The 21,899-nt window shown below is 42.0% G+C and overlaps 1 protein-coding gene across 2 annotated transcripts in view; it reads left to right on the plus strand.

Annotated features, from left to right (window-relative positions):
• Positions 1–21,899, plus strand: part of LOC124797889 (mediator of RNA polymerase II transcription subunit 30-like) — a 93,535-nt gene that overhangs the window by 31,970 nt on the left and 39,666 nt on the right. For both annotated transcript variants that reach the window (XM_047260996.1, XM_047261006.1), the window contains 2 exons: positions 2,789–2,958; positions 20,044–20,271. In XM_047260996.1, coding sequence (XP_047116952.1) covers positions 2,789–2,958; positions 20,044–20,271 — 398 coding nt within the window. The remainder of the gene's footprint in view (positions 1–2,788; positions 2,959–20,043; positions 20,272–21,899) is intronic.

Genomic DNA, 21,899 nt, shown 5'->3' on the forward strand with positions numbered 1-21,899 from the left:
GCACCACATTTCGAAAGCTTCTATTCTCTTCTTGTCCAAACTATTTATCGTCCATGTTTCACTTCCATACATGGCTACACTCCATACGAATACTTTCAGAAATGACTTCCTGACACTTAAATCAATACTGGATGTTAACAAATTTCTCTTCTTCAGAAACGCTTTCCTTGCCATTGCCAGCCTACATTTTATATCCTCTCTACTTCGACCATCATCAGTTATTTTGCTACCCAAATAGCAAAACTCCTTTACTACTTTTAAGTGTCTCATTTCCTAATCTAATTCCCTCAGCATCACCCGATTTAATTTGACTACATTCCATTAACCTCATTTTGCTTTTGTTGATGTTCATCTTATATCCTCCTTTCAAGACACTGTCCATTCCATTCAACCGCTCTTCCAAGTCCTTTGCTGTCTCTGACAGAATTACAATGTCATCGGCGAACCTCAAAGTTTTTATTTCTTCTCCATGAATTTTAATACCTACTCCGAATTTTTCTTTTGTTTCCTTTACTGCTTGCTCAATATACAGATTGAACAACATCGGGGAGAGGCTAAAACCCTGTCTTACTCCCTTCCCAACCACTGCTTCCCTTTCATGTCCCTCAACTCTTATAACTGCCATCTGGTTTCTGTACAAATTGTAAATAGCCTTTCGCTCCCTGTATTTTACCCCTGCCACCTTTAGAATTTGAAAGAGAGTATTCCAGTCAACATTGTCAAAAGCATTTCTCTAAGTCTACAAATGCTAGAAACTTAGGTTTGCCTTTCCTTAATCTTTCTTCTAAGATAAGTCGTAAGGTCAGTATTGCCTCACGTGTTCCAGTGTTTCTACGGAATCCAAACTGATCTTCCCCGAGGTTGGCTTCTACTAGTTTTTCCATTCGTCTGTAAAGAATTCGTGTTAGTATTTTGCAGCTGTGCATACTCCATAGTGCAGTAATATAGTTTCGATCAACTTTATTTTTAGTTTCACAACATCTATCAATTTTGTTAAATGGAGGCTATAAACATGTATCTGAAACTTGTATGCATATAAATTTTTGGCAAAAGCTTACAGTTGTGGTCAAAGCTTGAGGTGAATTCCTGTGGCACTTACATTAAGTGTGCTGCCTCTGTGTTGCCAGCTTGTTTATAGAGTAAATTTATTAAAGCTATTTTAGTGTATAGGACAGCTGCGTAGTAGACAGCATAAAAAAGTCTTATTTCCAACTCTTGATTACTACATGAATGTTTGGTATTTACACCAGATTAAATTACATGAGAATATTAACCAATTCAGTGACATACTAGATTAGTAACTGGCTACTCAATCACTAATAGGATGTTACAATGATCTGTGGGGAATCTTTAGATGGAATATGACATTCTTTTCATTGCACTGTCTGAGGAAATTTTTAAAATTGACCATAAGTTAATTCTCTTTCCTCCATCTTATGTCATGAGTAATGACTCTAAGAATAAGAAAAGAGAGGTTGGAATTCATACTAAGGTGCAGACAGTTATTTGTATAAAATACGAAGGGGATAAACAACAGTGTAAAGAACTGGCATGGCATACAGAACACTTCTATAATTGTATACACTTCATATTGAAATAGTTAGTAATTAGAAAGCTATTTGTATGTAATTGAAGGGAACATCACCTGTAGTTAGGTCAGTAGTGTGTGTGTGTGTGTGTGTGTGTGTGTGTGTGTGTGTGTGTGTGTGTAAACTAAGAGACCAGAAATTCTAAATTAATATAGCAAGTTAGGAGCTAGTACATATATGTGGTAAGTGGTTTCAGCTACTTCAGTGTACACAAGAATATTCATGCTAAACACACATCTTGAGTCACACAATTGAAACCTCCCTAATTCTATTGAGTCAGAGAACAGGTAATTTTTAGGACACAGTGGAATGTGGTGTGTAACCCTATTGTTCAGTCAGTTATTTCTAATGGAGCATCGAAGCAATGGGTTTAGAAATGTTTTTAGAAGACTGAAGAAAGACTTGGAAGGTGTGGAGGGATCGAAGTTGATACTTTGATTTGCTCTGTGAACTGTGCACCGATGGTGCAGTTGCTAGCACATGCCATGTGAAAGGTCAGAATATAGTTGAGCCCCAGTGCAACATACAAGTTTAACTTTCCACAGAGATTACTTTTGAAAGCAAAATGATTGGGCTGAAGCACAGTACTTGTATCCAAGCTCAGGATGCGAGGGCAAATTGAGAACATAAATAAAAAATAGACAAACAATCAAATAAAAGATCAGAAAAAATTGGAAGAGTGTGAAAGATGGGTTCTTAGAATGGAAAACAGTGAGATGTCTCTTGTCAGAATATGAGGTAAGGTTACTGAGAGTAGCATACTATTTCTATATAGTGTGAATGTAATAGTAGTGAATTTTGATAACAAGATTCCACTCTGTTGTCACTCAGAATGTTACTAGTAATGAGTAGTTTCTCTGAGTTGTTTTACCCTTATTGAGACCCTGAAAGAATTTGCCTCTGTAGCATTATGAACTTCTGAACACTCTATACCTTGTTTTTCTCATTACTAAATACATGTCAGCAGCTTAATTTTTTTCTTACACTCCTTTCCAATGGATGTACTCTCTCCACTGTTGCCAGTTGCTTTTATAAATTTTTCATGTCACTCAATATATTAAACAATTAAGATACAAGGAGCTGCAAAATAATTGTAATGAATGTTGTAGAATTCCTACTCTTTATCTGTTACTGTTAATTTCTTTATTATGATTGGTTATTAAATATCACAACTGTGCTAATAAAACGTAATTTTATAGTGATGGTTGGTCAGCAGGCATATGGTGTTGGAATGCAGCCAAATGCTCAGCAAGCATTGGTACAGCAACAGCAACAACAGAATCAACAACTGCAAATGCAGCAGCAACAACAAATACAGCAACAGTTACAGCAGCAACAGCAGTTGCAGCAATTACAACAGCAACAACAGGTATGCATTTATAATAATGGAGCACACTTCAGTTTCCAGAACAAGTTTTCAAATTTACCCTGTTTGGCGCACACGACATTTAAAAGGTATATCCTGACTGTTGCGTTTAGCTACTTCGTGCCACTGCACTAGGTGCAATGTAAATGACTGGAAGGGTTTTTGGACCTTAACTGAACAATCTAATCACCTCCAAGAATCTTTCAATCATCTTACAGTATTTCTTTCTGTTCCAATTTCTGAGGGAAGTGTACTTGTAAAGAATACTAAAAAGTTGTTGGGTGCCTAATATTTTTGAAATAAACTGTCCAACTCCATACTTCATTATAATGAAGCAAAGAGCTACTACAAATCAATGCAATCGACAACAACTTTTATTATGTTGTTTTATAAAAAAAAGTAACATCATGAGATTGTAGTGGGATGAAACTATAGAAAAATTCTCACTGAAAGTGAAAACAATGACTTATTGTTAGTTATTATTTTTATAAGAAATACAGCTATGTTTTTGTGTTCAGTGAGAATTCAGCTTTTTATTAATTTAAGCAATAATGTGTACTTACATACATATGTTTGTACCAGAAGTTATTGACTGGATCATTTACAAAGAATTTACTCAACAATAGAGCACTGCATTTGTGTTTTTGTTCTCTGCAACAAAATAAATAAGTTAATATCTATTCCCTTTCCCTCTGTCTTAGAGAGCACAAGTGGAAATCATAGTGTAGTGCTACATGTCTCCTATCATCGAAAGGGGGAGAGAGGGTCAACATGTCTTCAAAACCCAGTTAGTGCACGACAGAAATAAACTAAAATTTCTCTTTTTAGCATGGAAGAGGAATTTTGTTATGAGGTAGTGCAAGTTGACTAAACGGCCATTTGTTCACGCAAGTGCCATGTTAACCACCAGCAATAAACATCTAGATTTCAAATATTCTCCATCCACATTGCAGATGTCCCATGAAGACCATGCCACCATTTATGCCCACTTTGAGAAATAGATACCAAATACAGCTATGAGATTCAGCTCGTTTTCATTCATTTGCTCACAGCAAATTTAGAATTCAGTTGGTTATATCTGATGGAAGAAAAGGAGAAAGCGATAAAATAAAGATATCTTAAAATTAAAACTATTTAAAATTTTTTGTGGATGTCTAAATAGCACACATTATAAAGTGTTAAAATGAGATGACTACTTTCAGTTCACTCAGCAACTATCTTCAGATTTGAGATAAAGTGTAGAGCAGAAATTTGCCTTAAGTTAAATTTTACAAATTATACCTTGAACATAGAAAAGTTTGGAAGTGTGGAAATAAAGAAAACTAATAATATACCATTTGTAGCAAATGTGTCGGCAAATAGTGAATTGGAAACGCTGCATCGTTTATGTAGCTGGGAGTTAGTTATGAGAAAGGAAATGGCTATCAGATAAGGGTCAACTATATATAAATTAACATTACATCAAAGAGGTAATGTGTAAAGCATACAACATCCATATGAGTAATTCTTCCAATAAATAAGCTGAACCAGTAAGGCAAAACCAAAAAGTTCAAAACTGATCGGAACAAGAGAAACAGTTAGATGGTGAAAACTATTACAAAGATAAAACAGCAACATTATGCAAAAAGGATCATACCATCCTTACTGAGATCGCACTCAGTTACACAAAATCTATATATACTTCGTTACATTGAGTAACCTGTCAAAGCAATATGTAGCTCTGATTTGATTGTGGCCTACTCACAGCTGTAGCAAGACTAATTCCTGTACTTGTGAAAGTCAAACTGAAAGTTGCTAGAAAGGCAAGTAGTTGGAGTTAAAGTATACGCAGTTACATCATACATCATGAATAAGAACAAGGATAATTGCAGTATAGATTAAAATACAGATCACATGGGGATTAAATCAGGGCTTCGAGTGGGCCAGATATTGTTGCTAATGACTGTGTCCTGGAACACACAATGAGTTGTGTCCAAAGCAACACTCGCTGTATGAGGTCTTACTGACTCCTCTTGGAAAAAGTGTGAAGCTTCATTCTCTTTCACTCACTTCTTTAAAAAAACAGTTGCAAAAATGTTTTGCGCATATTTTTCCAAGTTACCTGTATCGTTAAGAAAATTGGATATACTAACGTCTTCACTAACTGTGCACCTCGTTCCTGTTTTCTGATGAAGAAGGGTTCATCATGAAAAAGAATAGGTCTATTGGTGTTTGAATGTTGACAGTTTTGGGAATTAACATCCCATATAAATAGAATTTTTGTAGAGAAATTTTCAAAGCAGTATGAAGTGTTGTATAGGTGAGTTCCTGTGAGCACAGTATGGCATCGCTCACATTTCTTGTCAGGCGCGTTTCCCGTTTCATGAAATTTATTCACTAATTTGCGAATTGCATCATGCCTCGGAATTTGAACATCTGGAAAGTTTTGGTTGAATGACCTCTTGGTAATATGAGTGGACTCTGTATGCATGTTATGAATTACAAATAAACATTTGGGAATGGAATAATTCGATCTTGCCATTGTTGCATTTGTAGGCTTCCTGTTAAATTCAAAATGAATGTTCCACTGTTCAAAAGACATTGGCTGAGAAGACATACCTGCACAGTTCTGGTAGGCAGCAAGTGCAACCCTGCATATGTGTTCCTCAGATAAATGGAGCCCTCTGTATATGCAATAAGAACGTTGACACAAAGAAAATATAAAAAAAAAATTACAGGAAAAAGTGTCACAGCACAAAGATTGGGCATATAATGTTTAACAGACAAGTTGCAAATTGAGCACACTATGTTTTAATACAATCTGTTAGAAAATTACAATGGAAGGCAACTGATTTATCATACATGATAGTATATAACATTAAATAAATAAAAATAAGGTAAGAAGACTACTGATCTGGGTAGAGTGCCACGACCTAAGGTGTGGTGTATGGTTGCTATAATTAGTAGGCAAGTGACTGTATTATATGTAAATTTCTTTTTGGTATTTTATTGTAGATGCTACTAACATTGGAAACTGTATATCCATTAGATAGTGCAATCTGCTTTAAGATTCCAATTTCTTTATTAACTTCATCCTTCGTAACAGTATATTTAACAAACAATGGATCATCAATGCAAGTTGGCTTTCTGAGAATTCTAAATGCATGTTTGTTGTTCTTCTAGTGATGGTCAGTTCAAGGTAATTAGTAGTACAATCCTGTTTCAACTCTAAAGTGAAATTAATTTTTGGGTGCATGTTATTGAATCGTCCTCCCCTCATGAACATAGACCTTGCCGTTGGTGGAGAGGCTCGCATGCATCAGCGATACAGATAGCCGTACTGTAGGTGCAACCACAATGGAGGGGTATCTGTTGAGAGGCAGGACAAACATGTAGTTCCTGAAGAGGGCAGCAGCCTTTTCAGTAGTTGCAGGGACAACAGTCGGCATGATAGACTGGTTTGGCCTTCTAACATTAACCAAAACTGACTTACTGTGCTGGTACTGTGAACGGCTGGAAGCAAGAGGAAACAACAGCCATAATTTATCTTGAGGGCATGCAGAGCTTTACTTTATAGTTAAATTATGGCATCCTCTTTGGTTAAATATCCCTGAGGTAAAATAGTCTCCCATTTGGATCTCCGGGCAGGGACTACTCAGGAGGACGTCATTGCCAGGAGAAAGAAAACTGGCATTCTATGTATTGGAGTGTGGAATGTCAGAACCCTTAATCGGGCAAGCAGGTTAGAAAATTTAAAAAAGGGAATGGATAGGTTAAAGTTAGATGTAGTGGGAATTAGAGAAGTTCGGTGGCAGAGGAACGAGACTTCTGGTCAGGTGAATACTGGGTTATAAATACAAAGTCAAATAGATGTACTGCAGGTGTAGGTTTCATAATGAATAAAACAATAGGAGAGTGGGTAAGCTACTACAAACAGCATAGTGAATACACTATTGTAGCAATGATACACGAAGCCTATGCATACCACAGTAGTAAAAGTTTATATGCCAACTAACTCCGCAGATGACGAAGAGATTGATGAAATGTATGATGAGAGAAAAGAAATTATTCAGATAGTGAAGGAAGACTAAAATTTAATAGTTCTGGGTGACTGGAATTTGATAGTAGGGAAAGGAAGAGCAGGAAAAGTAGTAGGTGAATATAGTATGCGGGTAAGGAAAGAGAGGAAGCCGCCTAGTAGAATTTTGCACAGAGCACAACTTAATCATAGCTAATACTTTGTTCAGGAATCATGAAAGAAGGTTGTATACATGGAAGAGGCCTTGGAGACACTGGAAGGTTTCAAATATATTATATAATGGCAAGACAGATTCAGGAACCAGGTTTTAAATTATAAGATATTTCCAGGGGCAGATATGGACTCCGACCACAAGCTAATGGTTATTAACTGTAGATTAAAACTGAAGAAACTGCAAAGAGGTGGGAATTTAAGGAGATGGGACCTGGAAAAACTGACAGAACTAGAGGTTGTAGAGAGTTTCAGAGAAAGCATTAGGGAATGATTGATAAGAACAGGAAAAGAAACTCTGTAGAAGAAGAATGGGTAGCTTTGAGAGATGAAATAGTGAAGGTCGCAGAGGATCAAGTAAGTAAAAAGATTAGGGCTAGTAGAAATCCTTGGGTAACACAAGAAATATTGAATTTAATTGATGAAAGGAAAAAATATAAAAATGCAGTAAATGAAGCAGGCAACAAGGAATACAATTGTTTCCAAAATGAGCTCGACAGGAAGTGCAAAATGGCTAAGCAGGGATGGCTAGAGGACAAATCTAAGGATGTAGAGGCACACATTTCTAGGGGTAAGATAGATACTGCCTACAGGAAAATCAGAGAGACCTTTGTAGAAAAGAGAACCACTTGTATGAATATGAAGAACTCAGATGGAAACCCAGTTCTAAGCAAAGAAGGGAAAGCAGAAAGGTGGAAGGAGTATACAGGGTGTTACAAAAAGGTAAGGCCAAACTGTCAGGAAACATTCCTCACACACAATGAAAGAAAATATGTTATGTGGACATGCATCTGGAAATGCTTACTTTCCACGTTAGAGCTCATTTTATTACTTCTCTTCAAATCAGTCATGGAATGGAAACAGACAGCAACAGAACGTACCAGCATGACTTCCAGTACTTCATTACAGGAAATGTTCAAAATGTCCTCTGTTAGCGAGGGTACATGCGTCCACCCTCTGTCGCATGGAATCCGTGATGCGCTGATGCAGCCCTGGAGAATGGCGTATTGTATCACAGCCGTCCACAATACGAGCACGAAGAGTCTCTACATTTGGTACTGGGGTTGTGTAGGAAAGAGCTTTCAAATGCCCCCATAAATGAAAGTCAAAAGGGTTGAGGTCAGGAGAGCGTGGAGGCCATGGAATTGGTCCGCCTCTACCAATCCATCGGTCACGGAATCTGTTGTTGAGAAGCGTACGAACACTTAGACTGAAATGTGCAGGAGCTCCATCGTGCATGAACCACATGTTGTGTCGTACTTGTAAAGGCACATGTTCTAGCAGCACAGGTAGAGTATCCCGTATGAAATCATAACAACGTGCTCCATTGAGCGTAGGAGGAAGAACATGGGGCACAATCAAGACATAACCAACAATGCCTGCCCAAACGTTCACAGAAAATCTGTGTTGATGACGTGATTGCACAATTGCGTGCGGATTCTCGTCAGCCCACACATATTGATTGTGAAAATTCACAATTTGATCACGTTGGAATGAAGCCTCATCTATAAAGAGAACATTTGCACTGAAAGGAGGATTGACACATTGTTGGATGAACCATTCGCTGAGTGTACCCGTGGAGGCCAATCAGCTGCTGATAGTGCCTGCACAAGCTGTACATGGTACGGAAACAACTGGTTCTCCCGTAGCACTCTCCATACAGTGACGTGGTCAACGTTACCTTGTACAGCAGCAACTTCTCTGACGCTGACATTAGGGCTATCGTCAACTGCACGAAGAATTGCCTCGTCCATTGCAGGTGTCCTCGTCGTTCTAGGTCTTCCCCAGTCGCGAGTCATAGGCTGGAATGTTCTGTGCTCCCTAAGACGCCGATCAATTGCTTCGAATGTCTTCCTGTCGGGACACCTTCGTTCTGGAAATCTGTCTCGATACAAACGTACCACGTCACGGCTATTGCCCCGTGCTAATCCATACATCAAATGGGCATCTGCCAACTCCGCATTTGCAAACATTCCACTGACTGCAAAACCACGTTCGTGATGAACACTAACCTGTTGATGCTACGTACTGATGTGCTTGATGCTAGTACTGTAGAGCAATGAGTCGCATGTCAACACAAGCACCAAAGTCAATATTACCTTCCTTCAATTGGGCCAACTGGCGGTGAATCGAGGAAGTACAGTACATACTGACGAAACTAAAATGAGCTCTAACATGGAAATTAAGCGTTTCCGGACACATGTCCACGTAACATCTTTCCTTTATTTGTGTGTGAGGAATGTTTCCTGAAAGTTTGGCCGTACCTTTTTGTAACACCCTGTATAGAGGGCCTATACAAAGGCAATGTACATGAGGACAATATTATTTAAATGGAAGAGGGCGTAGATAATGATGAAATGGGAGATACGATATTGTGTGAAGAGTTTGACAGAGCACTGAAAGACCTAAGTCGAAACAAGGCCCCGGGAGAAGACAACATTTCATTAGAATTACTGATAGCCTTGGGAGAGCCAGTCCTGACAAAACTCTACCATCTGGTGAGCAAGATGTATGAGACAGGCGAAATACCCTAAGACTTCAAGAATAATATAAAATTTCCAATCGCAAAGAAAGCAGGTGTTCACAGATGGGAAGATTACCAAACTGTCAGTTTAATAAGTCACGGCTGCAAAATACGAACACCAATTCTTTACAGACGAATGGAAAAACTGGTAGACGACGACCTGTGGAAGATCAGTTTGGATTCGTTACAAATGTTGGAACTTGGGAGGCAATATTGACCTTACGACTGATCTTAGAAGATATATAAAGGAAAGGCAAACTTCGGTTTCTAGCATTTGTTGACTTAGAGAAAGCTTTTGACAGTGTTGACTGGAATACTCTCTTTCAAATTCTGTAGGTGGCTGGGGTAAAATACAGGGAGCAAAAGGTTATTTGCAATTTCTACAGAAACCAGATTGCAGTTAAAAGGGTAGAGGGCATGAAAGGGAAGCAGTGGTTGGGAGGGGAGTGAGACAGAGTTGTAGCCTTTCCCCGATGTTATTCAATCTGTATATTGAGCAAGCAGTAAAGGAAACAAAAGAAAAGTTCGGAGTAGGTATTAAAATCCATGGAGAAGAAATAAAAACTTTGAGGTTCACCGATGACATTGTAATTCTGTCAGAGACAGCAAAGGACTTGGAAGAGCAGTTGAATGGAATGGACAGTGTCTTGAAAGGAGGATATAAGATGAACATCAACAAAAGCAAAATGAGGTTAATGGAATGTAGTCAAATTAAATCGGGTGATGCTGAGGGAATTAGATTAGGAAATGAGACACTTAAAAGTAGTAAAGGAGTTTTGCTATTTGGGTAGCAAAATAACTGATGATGGTCGAAGTAGAGAGGATATAAAATGTAGACTGGCAATGGCAAGGAAAGCGTTTCTGAAGAAGAGAAATTTAACATCGAGTATAGATTTAAGGGTCAGGAAGTCTTTCCTGAAAGTATTTGTATGGAGTGTTGCCATGTATGGAAGTGAATCATGGACGATAAATAGTTTAGACAAGAAGAGCATAGCTTTCGAAATGTGGTGCTACAGAAGAATGCTGAAGATTAGATGGGTAGATCACATAACTAATGAGGAGGTATTGAATAGAATTGGGAGAAGAGGAGTTTGTGGCACAACGTGACTAGAAGAAGGGATCGGTTGGTATGACACATTCTCAGGCATCAAGGGATCACCAATTTAGTATTGGAGGGCAGCGTGGGGGTAAAAATTGTAGAGGGAGACCAAGAGATGAATACACTAAGCAAATTCAGAAGGATATAGGTTGCAGTAGGTACTGGGAGATGAAGCAGCTTGCACAGGATAGGGTAGCATGGAGAGCTGCATCAAACCAGTCTCTGGACTGAAGACAACAACAACATATTTAACATTTTTTATGGAATTTAAAAATCTTATTTTCATAAAATAGTGTTGTCTTTTTCTAGAGAACTGTTGGAGCTTTCTACAAAATATTGTATGTTTAATCTCTTTGCATATTGTAAGCTTCTCTTATGACGGTTTTGTAATATATTTAATAGGAGAATTTTTTAAAAAATAATTACTACTCTGTTATTTTAAGTATCAGATAAAGAAATTCCTGTGAAATTCCGAGCACTTTGCCCCATATCTCACCGTATCTGCAGAATTTCAAAGTTTACCCTTGAGAAAAATTTTGTTGGTTTTATGGAAATAAGTGTACAAAGTTTCATAAATCTAGCCTTCATAAATTCTGAGAAAAAGGTACAAAACTTTTGAAAAACCCAATTTCCATGAAATGCAATTAAAGTGCGTCCTAACTTTTTCCTTATGTCACCATTTCAGATTGCTCCAGATGTGTACTCGGGGCCCTCTGCTTTGAGGCTTCTATTCTGGTTTCTTGTTCGGCTTTCTTTCCTTTACCAGGGCTTCAACTTTCTTTTCAGCTCTAGAGAGGTGCTGTAAATCTATTTTTCTCAAGATGTTTTGGATGAAATTTCCCATCTTAATGCCCAGTGTCTCTCAAGCCTTCATTCTCCCTGCATTTTCATTATTAAATACAAGAACTGCATGATTTTACCAGGAGCACACTTTTTAGAAGTTAAGGATTGGCCAGAAACCTGTAAGTGGGGGTGGCAAGATCAAGGATAATATTCAGAATCTTCTCCTTTTGAATGTAGGAGTTGTTATCCACTGAGCCTGTAGATATTGAAGTGTTTCTTCAAAAAGTGGTCCCGGCGGGAAGGTTGTTGCATATTTATTTTTCAGGCGCTTCGGATGTGATTTCATCATTGAAACTTTGCCCAGGAGTTCTACTAATAAATGAAAAACAAATTGAAAATGGACATTTTCAGTCAATTTTATGGATGTGACCTCTTACTCCCATCCTCTCTCCCCTTAATCTGCTGGCGAAATTTCTGGAAATGTATGTCATCAACTCTAAGAAAATCAGAAAAGGAGAGAATCAGTGTTAGAGATGTGGCGTTATAGAAGTATGTTGCAAATTAGGTGGACTGATAAGATGAGGAAGTCCTCTGCAGAATCAGTGATGAAGGGAACACACAGAAAACACGGGTAAAAAGCAGGGACAGAGATAGTGGGCATGTATTGAGCCATAAAGGTACAACATCTGTGGTACTAGAGAAGCTGTAAAGGGTAAAAACCTGCAAGGGAAGACAGAATGGAATACTCGGAGATGAAGAGGTTGGCACAAGACAAGAATCAAGAGTCAGGAAACTGATTCCACAGCATGAATGGCAAAATGCTGTTAATGATTCGTGGAATGTTTTAAGTGAGACAAAACACAAACATTCAGTTGCAAAAGATGATACTTGGTAACATACCTACACAAAGAAGAGACACATTTATGAAGAAGTAGGATTCTTTTTCAGGAGCTGTGTCCTCCTTTTACTAAGACACATTTGATCTGAACAACTTTAGGTATTGGTCACTATTTTGAAAATCTAAACACTCATTGTTTTCCACATGCTCCTAACGTAACTAAGCATCATAAATCACCAGTGTATGGTTTCATAGGGCGGTTGTACGTGCAGCTCCTACCATGCAGCCAGAAGAGGCCTAGGTTAGTTGGGTTATGGCAAATAGTGCAGGATGAAGCTCAGTGACTTACAAGCTCCGTATACAAGAAACCTCTGCTGGTGGATGTGTGCCTCTTGTCACGGTGGGCTGATGATATAACAGTTATGGCTTCCCATATGTTGTTTATAATGTAGCCTTACATACTCCATTTAAGTTAAAATGGAAAAATAATGATACTGCACATCTTTTAAGGAAAACTACAGTGTGTTCTTTAGGAGGAGAAAGCAAAAGATTGAAGAATGTTTGTCAGTAATGAGAGATAAAATGAAGGCAAATGAATAGGTAAGATAAAAAAGTATTAAGAGTTGCAGATTGTAGAGTTCCCACACTTAGTGATTGGCAGCTGTCACGTGCCAGTTTTTGTAGCTAATAAATCATTAAGCAGTGGTAAACGTAGAATTGAGACTAACAGTCAAGTACACTACAATTCATGTTTTAAAACAGACTCAACACTAATACATCAAATGCAAGACAGTCTGAAAACTAAGATTTAATTGATATCTAACAATGGATAGTTGATGTTGAAATGTTAACAGTATTGTTAGGATAGTTACTAATCACCATAAAGATGACACCTTGAATTGCACACGGGCATTCTGAAAAGACTGTTACATATAACCTTTTGACCAATCTGCATCAGAAAAACACATTTGCACAAACAAGTACACCTCACACACATGGCAGCTATCTTGGGCTTCTCCAGCCAGACAACAATGGAAACACATTGAATGGGAGCAACAATCTGGAATATGGTGGGGAAGGGGAGGAGTAGCAGAACACAGGTCGGGGAAGAGGAATTGGTGCTGCCTGGGCATAGCTTGCAGGGACTAGAGGTGGGAGGACAGGGCTGACAGGCACAATATCAGGAGGGAGAGGAGGGGGAAAACAGAGTGCAAAGGAGAGGAATAGAGAAGGGAAGAAACTGGTGAATGCACTGGCAGAGAGGAGTGCACAGTGAGGGTAAAGGGAGGTGAACTGTGAGGTGGCAGGTCAGAGCAGGGCGGAAGCAGTTGTGTGGAGGATGTGGGGGCAGTAGAACCATACATTGAGGCCAGAATGATTTTGGAAGTGGAGAATGTGTTACAATGATAGCTCCAGTCTGCACAGTTCAGAAAAGCTGGCGAAGGAGGGAAGGATCCAAATGGCCCAGATTGTGAAACAATGATTGAAATAAAGCATGTTGTGTCCAGCAGAGTAATCCACTACTCTTAGCAACAGTTTGGCAGTGGCCATTCATCATTGTGGGCAATTCATTAGTAGTCATACCAATATAAAAAGCCGAACAATGATTGCAGCAGAGTTAGTGTATAACATACCAGAATTCACAGATAGCTCAGCCTCTGATGGTATAGGATAAGCCTGTGACAGGACTGGAATAGGAAGTGCTGCGTGGGCAGATTGGCAGGTCCTGCACCTGGGTCTTCCACAGTAATATGATCCCTGTGGCAAGGAATTGGAGTTGGGAGTGGCGTATGGATGGACTGGGATGTTTTGTAGTTCGCTGGATGATGGAACATCACTTAAAGAGAGTTTGGAAGGATGTTGGGTAGGATGTCCCTGGTTTCGGGCATGTTGATAATGTGATCAAAGCTCTGATGAAGGATATGATTCAGTTGTTCCAGTCTGTGATGATGTTGGGTGACAAAGCGGGCCCTCTTCAGTAGCTGGTTCTTGGAGGTGGTGGGAAGATTGGAGGTGTGTGGGAACATAGCACAAGGAATCTGTTTGCCGATAGGTTTCGGGGTTAGTGTCTGCCTGTGAAGGCCTTAGTGAGACCATCATACTGGGCAAGGAAGCTCCCATCACTGACGTATGCTGTCCCTGGGTGGCCAGGTTATATGAAAGAATTTTTGGTGTGGAAAGGAATGAAAAAACAAGTAATGTTGGTGGTTGGTGGGTTTAATGTGGACAGAGGTGTGGATGGAACTATCAGAGAGGACTGTCACCAACCAGGAAGGTGGCATGCTGGATTTAGCAGGACCAAGTGATGCGAATGGAAGAGGTGTTGTGGTTGTGAAGGAGTAAGATAGGATGTTCTGGCCATGGGTCCAGAGCTTGAAGATTTCATTAATGGACCAGAACCATACCAGGAATTTGGGGTTATGGGGGCTGAGGAAGATTTCCTCTAGATGGCCCATAAATAGATAGGCATAGAAGAGGGGTGAGTATGGCTGTGCGATGTATTTGTTAGCATACTGTCCCTTCAAAGGAGTAGCAGTTGTGTGTTACAATTTAGTTAGGAAGGTGTTTTTGGAATGAGGTAGTGGTTGTGGAGTCTGAAAGTCGTTGAGAGTAGTAGTGCACACAGTACTTTCTTGGTGCACTACAGACCCACCTTGCCCCCATGCCTTTAAACCTGGTGCCCTAGGAATGTTGAGGTACTGGTGCTTAACTTATTGGCCTGCCCTCATGATAACTGGTCGGGGTGTTTGTGTTAAAACAGCTGCTGGCTGATTGCTGTTGTCCTACTGCATTATTTGATTGACTGCCATGTTGTTCTGTGCTGGACGTTTGCAACCAGAACTGAGCTTCTGAGAGTCTTCCCCATTGAGGCAGGCAGGTTTATGTTTTTCATGGCCTGCCATTTTGATCAATAGTGAAGGTATTCTTTACTTCTACCAGAACTTCGTATGGGCCAGTGTATGGTGTGTTTAACGGCGATCATGTGGTGTCGTCTCCGAGCCAGATAAGCAAAGCTGTAACAAAGTATTCGTGGTTTAAGACTGTCTTTCACCATGCCTGACGGGTAGAGCTGTATGCAGTCGCAACATGTGGGCTCAACTGAGACAGCGAAGAATGTTCATTAGCATTGTAGAATTTTTGTTGCTCTTTGGATGTTCATTAGTTGAGTTTCCATAAAGAGATGTGCAGATTACTAATGCTTGTAAGTTTGTGGTAGTTGTCTCATTTGCAGCATAATTATCAAGTGCCAACTGTTTTATGAATAATTTTCCACAATAAGATTCTGAGGATTGAATGTATTATGGGTACTTTCCGATTGAAAGTAGTAGTTCATCTTTTTCTATACTGATCACTTGTTTCTTTGTTACCGAAATGCAAAATACTGTAGTGTTACCATTAAACTACATAGCTTCAGTGTGTTTCTTATTGAGCTGAAATTCATAGTTTTTTATACAGTGATCTTGAAATGAGCCCGAAACTCAAGAGGTCCAGATATTGTCAGAGGAACAGAGCAATCTGTGGTATGAAACTTACTATCGCGAGTGTGAGCCAAGTGTGAATCCTGCCCAGTCTGATATTCTAGCTCATGTTACATAATAGTCCAGCACATATTAAAAAGGTTTGTGTTATATTGTAGCTGCCTGGCAGTGTGCAGGTTCTACAGATAGCAGAACAGTCTATCCAGTGCAGTGTATGGAAGACTGTGGGGGGAGGGAGGGAAGGTAAAAAAAGGAATGGGAAGGAGAGGAGCAGAGAAGGGGATTGGATGGGGTGGAGCATTGGGCAGGGATCAATGTGAAGTGGGAGGGTGGGGAGAGTCAGTTGGGAGGGGGGGATTCAGAGGGAGTGGGAAACTGTCCTCACACCCTCCACTGAAGAGTTTTGGTCCTCTATCTTGTCACATCCTCACAATTCGCCTCCCTTTACACTCATTGTGTGCTGCTATCTGTCGGGTGTCCATCAGTCTTTTCTCCTCTGCTCACTCTTCTTTCCGCTCCCATTTTTCCCTTACTCCCCCTCTCCCATCCCCTCTCCCTTCCCCTCTCCCTTCCCCTCTCCCTTCCCCTCTTCCCTTCCCCTCTCCCTTTCCCCTCTCCTTCCCCTCTCCCTTCCCCTCTCCCTTCCCCTCTCCCTTCCCTCTCCCTTCCCTCTCTCCCTTCCCCTCGTCCCTTTCCCCTCTCCCTTCCCTCTCCCTTCCCTCTCCCTTCCTCTCCTTCCCCTCTCCCTTCCCTCTCCCTTCCCCTCTCCTTCCCTCTCCCTTCCCCCTCCCTTCCCTCTCCCTTCCCTCTCCTTCCCCGCTCCCTTCCCCTCTGCCCTTCCCCTCTCCCTTCCCCTCTCCCTTCTCCCCTCTCCCTTCCCCTCGTCCCTCCCCTCTCCCTTCCCCTCTCCCTTCCCTCTCCCTTCCCCTCTCCCTTCCCCTCTCCCTTCCCCTCTCCCTTCCCCTCTCCCTTCCCCTCTCCCTTCCCCTCTCCCTTCCCCTCTCCCTTCCCCTCTCCCTTCCCCTCTCCCTTCCCCCCTCCCTTCCCCTCTCCCTTCCCCTCTCCCTTCCCCTCTCCCTTCCCCTCTCCCCTTCCCCTCTCCCTTCCCCTCTCCTTCCCCTCTCCCTTCCCCTCTCCCTTCCCCTCTCCCTTCCCACTCTCCCTTCCCCTCTCCCTTCCCCTCTCCTTCCCCCTCTCCCTTCCCCTCTCCCTTCCCCTCTCCCTTCCCTCTCCCTTCCCCTCTCCCTTCCCCTCTCCTTCCCCTCTCCCTTCCCCTCTCCCTTCCCCTCTTCCCTTCCCCTCTCCCTTCCCCTCTCCCTTCCCCTCTCCCTTCCCCTCTCCCTTCCCCTCTCCTTCCCCTCTCCCTTCCCCTCTCCCTTCCCCCTCTCCTTCCCCTCTACCCTTCCCCTCTCCCTTCCCCTCTCCCTTCCCCTCTCCCTTCCCTCTCCCTTCCCCTCTCCCTTCCCCTCTCCCTTCCCTCTCCCTTCCCCTCTCCCTTCCCCTCCCTTCCCCTCTCCCTTCCCCTCTCCCTTCCCCTCTCCCTTCCCCTCTCCTTCCCCTCTCCTTCCCTCTCCCTTCCCTCTCCCTTCCCCTCTCCCTTCCCCTCTCCCTTCCCCTCTCCCTTCCCCTCTCCCTTCCCCTCTCCCTTCCCCTCTCCCTTCCCCTCTCCCTTCCCCTCTCCCCTTCCCCTCTCCCTTCCCCTCTCCCTTCCCCTCTCCCTTCCCCTCTCCTTCCCTCTCCCTTCCCCTCTCCCTTCCCTCTCCCTTCCCCTCTCCCTTCCCCTCTCCCTTCCCCTCTCCCTTCCCCTCTCCCTTCCCCTCTCCCTTCCCCTCTCCCTTCCCCTCTCCCTTCCCCTCTCCTTCCCCTCTCCCTTCCCCTCTCCCTTCCCCTCTCCCTTCCCCCTCGGTCCCTTCCCCTCTCCCTTCCCCTCTCCCTTCCCCTCTCCCTTCCCCTCTCCCTTCCCCTCTCCCTTCCCCTCTCCCTTCCCCTCTCCCTTCCCCTCTCCCTTCCCCTCTCCCTTCCCCTCTCCCTTCCCCTCTCCCTTCCCCTCTCCCTTCCCCTCTCCCTTCCCCTCTCCTTCCCCTCTCCCTTCCCCTCTCCCTTCCCCTCTCCCTTCCCTCTCCTTCCCCTCTCCCTTCCCCTCTCCTTCCCCTCTCCCTTCCCCTCCCTTCCCCTCTCCCTTCCCCTCTCCCTTCCCCTCTCCCTTCCCCTCTCCCTTCCCCTCTCCCTTCCCCTCTCCCTTCCCCTCTCCTTCCCCTCTCCCTTCCCCTCTCCCTTCCCCTCTCCCTTCCCTCTCCCTTCCCCTCTCCTTCCCTCTCCCTTCCCTCTCCTTCCCCTCTCCCTTCCCCTCTCCCTTCCCCTCTCCCTTCCCCTCTCCCTCCCTCTCCTTCCCCTCTCCCTTCCCCTCTCCCTTCCCCTCTCCCTTCCCCTCTCCCTTCCCTCTCCCTTACCCTCTCCCTTACCCCTCTCCTTACCCTCTCCCTTACCCTCTCCCTTACCCTCTCCCTTACCCTCTCCCTTACCCTCTCCCTTACCCTCTCCCTTACCCTCTCCCTTACCCTCCTCCCTTCCCCATCTCCCTTACCCTCTCCCCCCTTTCCCCCCCCCCCCTCTCCCCCTCCCTTTCCCCCCTCTCCCTTGCTGTGTGTTGTCCCTGCATGCTCTGCCAGCCAACACTGATCCCTCTCCACCTATCTGAGCCCTGCTATCCTTCACCCCCCCCCCCTCCTCTCTCTCCAGATTATTGCTGTCATTCAATGCTTGTTAGTCTGGCTGGTGTGGCCTGAGGCAGCTTTTTTTTTTAGAGAGAGAGAGAGAGAGAGAGAGAGAGAGAGAGAGAGAGTGTGTGTGAGTGTTGTGCATTTTTCTTTCCTGAAGGTGGCTTTGACCAAAAGCTATATGTAACAGTCTTTTCTGCAACAGTCTTCTCTGCAACTCAAGGTGTCCTCTTTATGGTTAGTACCAGTCTATCTTACCCATATTGTTGGTAGTCCACTATGAGAAGACTTTTAAGACACTATTATTTGGGGAGTGGTCTCAGAAAATGAAGTTCCTAAGTGACATGGGAATTATTTATGTACGTTTGCAGGCCAAATAATTATTAAAATTCATAGTGAACCTTCAGATGCCCTTTAATTTCACAATGCACATCACTACTAGTTTCGGTCAAATGACCATTATTAAGCATTAGCTGCTGTGAACGGCTGGGAAGTTGGAGTATAATAGAAGTAATTTGCTGTTTTGAGCTCACCATAGTTCTAAAAAAATTTTTACAGTAATAGCCATGTACAATAAATGTCATAAAGAAGCAAAGATCACAAAGACAGCTAGTCACATGCTCAGCTCGGTGTGAGACTAGCTGTCATCATGATCTTTGCGTCCTTACGAAATCTGTTGTACACAGCTCTTACTGCAAAAAAAAAAAATTGCTACTGTGGTGGGGTCAAAATAACAAGTTACTTTTATTACAGTATAACATCCCAGCCATTCATACCAGCTTATGCTTAATAGTCATTTGACTGAAACTAGTAGCAAAGCACATTGTGCAAAATAAAGGACAGCTGAAGGTTCACCATGAATTTTTAAAGTAATTACATTGAAATCGGTTAAAAGGTAAAATAATACAATGTAAGTTTCAAAACATAGCTAGTATTTTTGTTAATATCAAACCCTCTTTCTGGCTTGATGAGCTCCATATTGTCTTGCTCATGAAATGATGGTAAAATTGCCAACGGACAACAGAAACATTTGGTTTCAGTAACCAATCAGCAGTTGGGGCAGCCAACACCTACCTACCTACCTACTATTGCTATATATATTGGTCTGCTTTACTATTAATGTAGCAGTAATTCTCATTCCTTTTCTGTGCTTCCATCATTTTCTAAAGAATGTAATTTATTAACTGTATTGTCTCCAAAAGCTTAATGAGACTTCTCGTCTGTAAAATAACTGAATCAAAGAGTGGGCTACTCATACTTCATGAGATCATACAGAATGTGTTTGCTTACCTTCGCCTTGCCTCCTGCCCCCATATACTGCTTTACCATACTTGTAATCCTAACACCACCATTCACTTTTAAAAATATTAGTTTGGGTCGCATATATTTAAAATTACATATGATTTAAATGTTTTTGTAGGCAGCTGTTCAGCAGCAAATCCAGCAGCAACAGCAGGTAGCAGCAGTTCAAGGAGCCCAGCAGTCTCAGGTTGGAGTTGGAGGGCAACAGCCACAGCAGCAAGTTCCACAGCAACCTGCACAATCAAAAGAAATCAACACAGCTTCCCTCTGCCGGTTTGGCCAAGAAACTGTTCAAGATATTGTAGCCCGTACTCAGGAAGTCTTCATGGCACTTAAAACAATTCAGGTTTGTGTAATCCACATTCATAGCAGGTGGGAGAGAAAGTGTACTGACTCCTCATAGTTCACCTGCCCCACCTGGCTGCTGCTTGTGAACTGAGGAAGCACTGCTATGATAGAAGTTATGAGCATAAATATATATAGTGAAATAAACAAATGTGTGAACATTTAGATGTCCCTTTTATGTTGTTTCTGGTTAGGCATCTGTTTTTGAGATCTTTGGCTCTATCCAAGTTTAATTGCCATGAAAAACAAGCATATCACATAATGAAGAATCAGTTCAGAAATCATGTCCATCACATGATCTAAGAAGCATCTTATATTGGAAAAGTCAGAACTAATGTGATCTACATTGTCTAGACATTTATCACTGTCACTTTGTGAATTAAATTGTTCCCAAGAAGTTGTATCATAGTGGTATTTTCCACCAGGGTAGGAAACTTCGCTAATGCCTTCCGATTTATATGGGAGAAATGTCTTTCCTTTGGTAGAACCATAATCTCTAAAGATGGAAGCAGAGTGGCATTTCAGACGAATTCCAGATGTAAACACTTAGGGCATTTTGTAGCTGATTCTGCTTGATAAACAACATAACCTGCCAGATGATGACTGTGATACTCTTTGCCAAGTCTTTTTTCTAGAATCTCTAGCATATGTTGGGAATGTGACCATCCTTCCGTGTGGGTATAGGGAACACTTAGTTTATGTATGATGTCTACATTCAGGTTCATGTCGGCAGTATGTGCTGGATGAAAGTCCCATTTCACAGGAATGTGAACACACTGTAGCATATCAAGTTTAAGGAAATTTATCACTAATGGATTATCATTGCAACTCAGAACTTACAGTGCCAAAGTGACAGTCTAGTGGATGGAGCCACTATATCCAAAGACTCCACTACCACAATGCTTGTGTGGCTTGCATAAAATTCTTAAAGAATGTACACCACTGTAGCCTATAATCAGCATCATTAATGCATTCAAGTATGGAATGGCCATGTATCTAGCCTCCCTTCTGAAAACCATAGTAGGACACTGTAGTCATCATATGAAGAACTCGGCTGAATTCGGAACCATACTGAAAGAGATGCAGCTGAAGAGCATGCAAGCTTCAACATAACATCTCTTTTCACACAAATACCACTTAAAGGTGCCTTGGTGCTCCTACCAGATTATTTTGATCTTCAAATGGTGACGCTATGAGCTTGAAAGGGTGAAGCTGTTCGAACATGCACTCATCACAACCTAAATGTTGTGGAGAGTTCTGTTAACAAGTTGGTAGTATAGTCAGGGGCTTGTCACTTGCCCCTAGTGTTTACCGGTATCAGTACAGAGCACTTTGAGGAGATGGCACTAAAAACTGCATGGTTCAAACCTAATCACTTCTCCTGGTATATAGACGACACCTTTGTTCTATGGGAACATGGCAAGACACATGCAGTCTACAGATCTGTACCTTCATTCAAGGAGCTCTTATCTGTATTGTCAGAGTTGCTGTTGGACATGTGAATCGAGGATGTATACCCCAAACACTTTCCACATAAATGGCTCACTGTGATGCAGAGCTCTGTGTGTGATAGGGTTGCTAAAATGGTGAGGAAATGCTGTTTCATTAGTTACTATCAGAAGACTAGTA

Source organism: Schistocerca piceifrons, chromosome 1 (genome assembly GCF_021461385.2).
Source record: "Schistocerca piceifrons isolate TAMUIC-IGC-003096 chromosome 1, iqSchPice1.1, whole genome shotgun sequence".
Taxonomy (NCBI): domain Eukaryota; kingdom Metazoa; phylum Arthropoda; class Insecta; order Orthoptera; family Acrididae; genus Schistocerca; species Schistocerca piceifrons.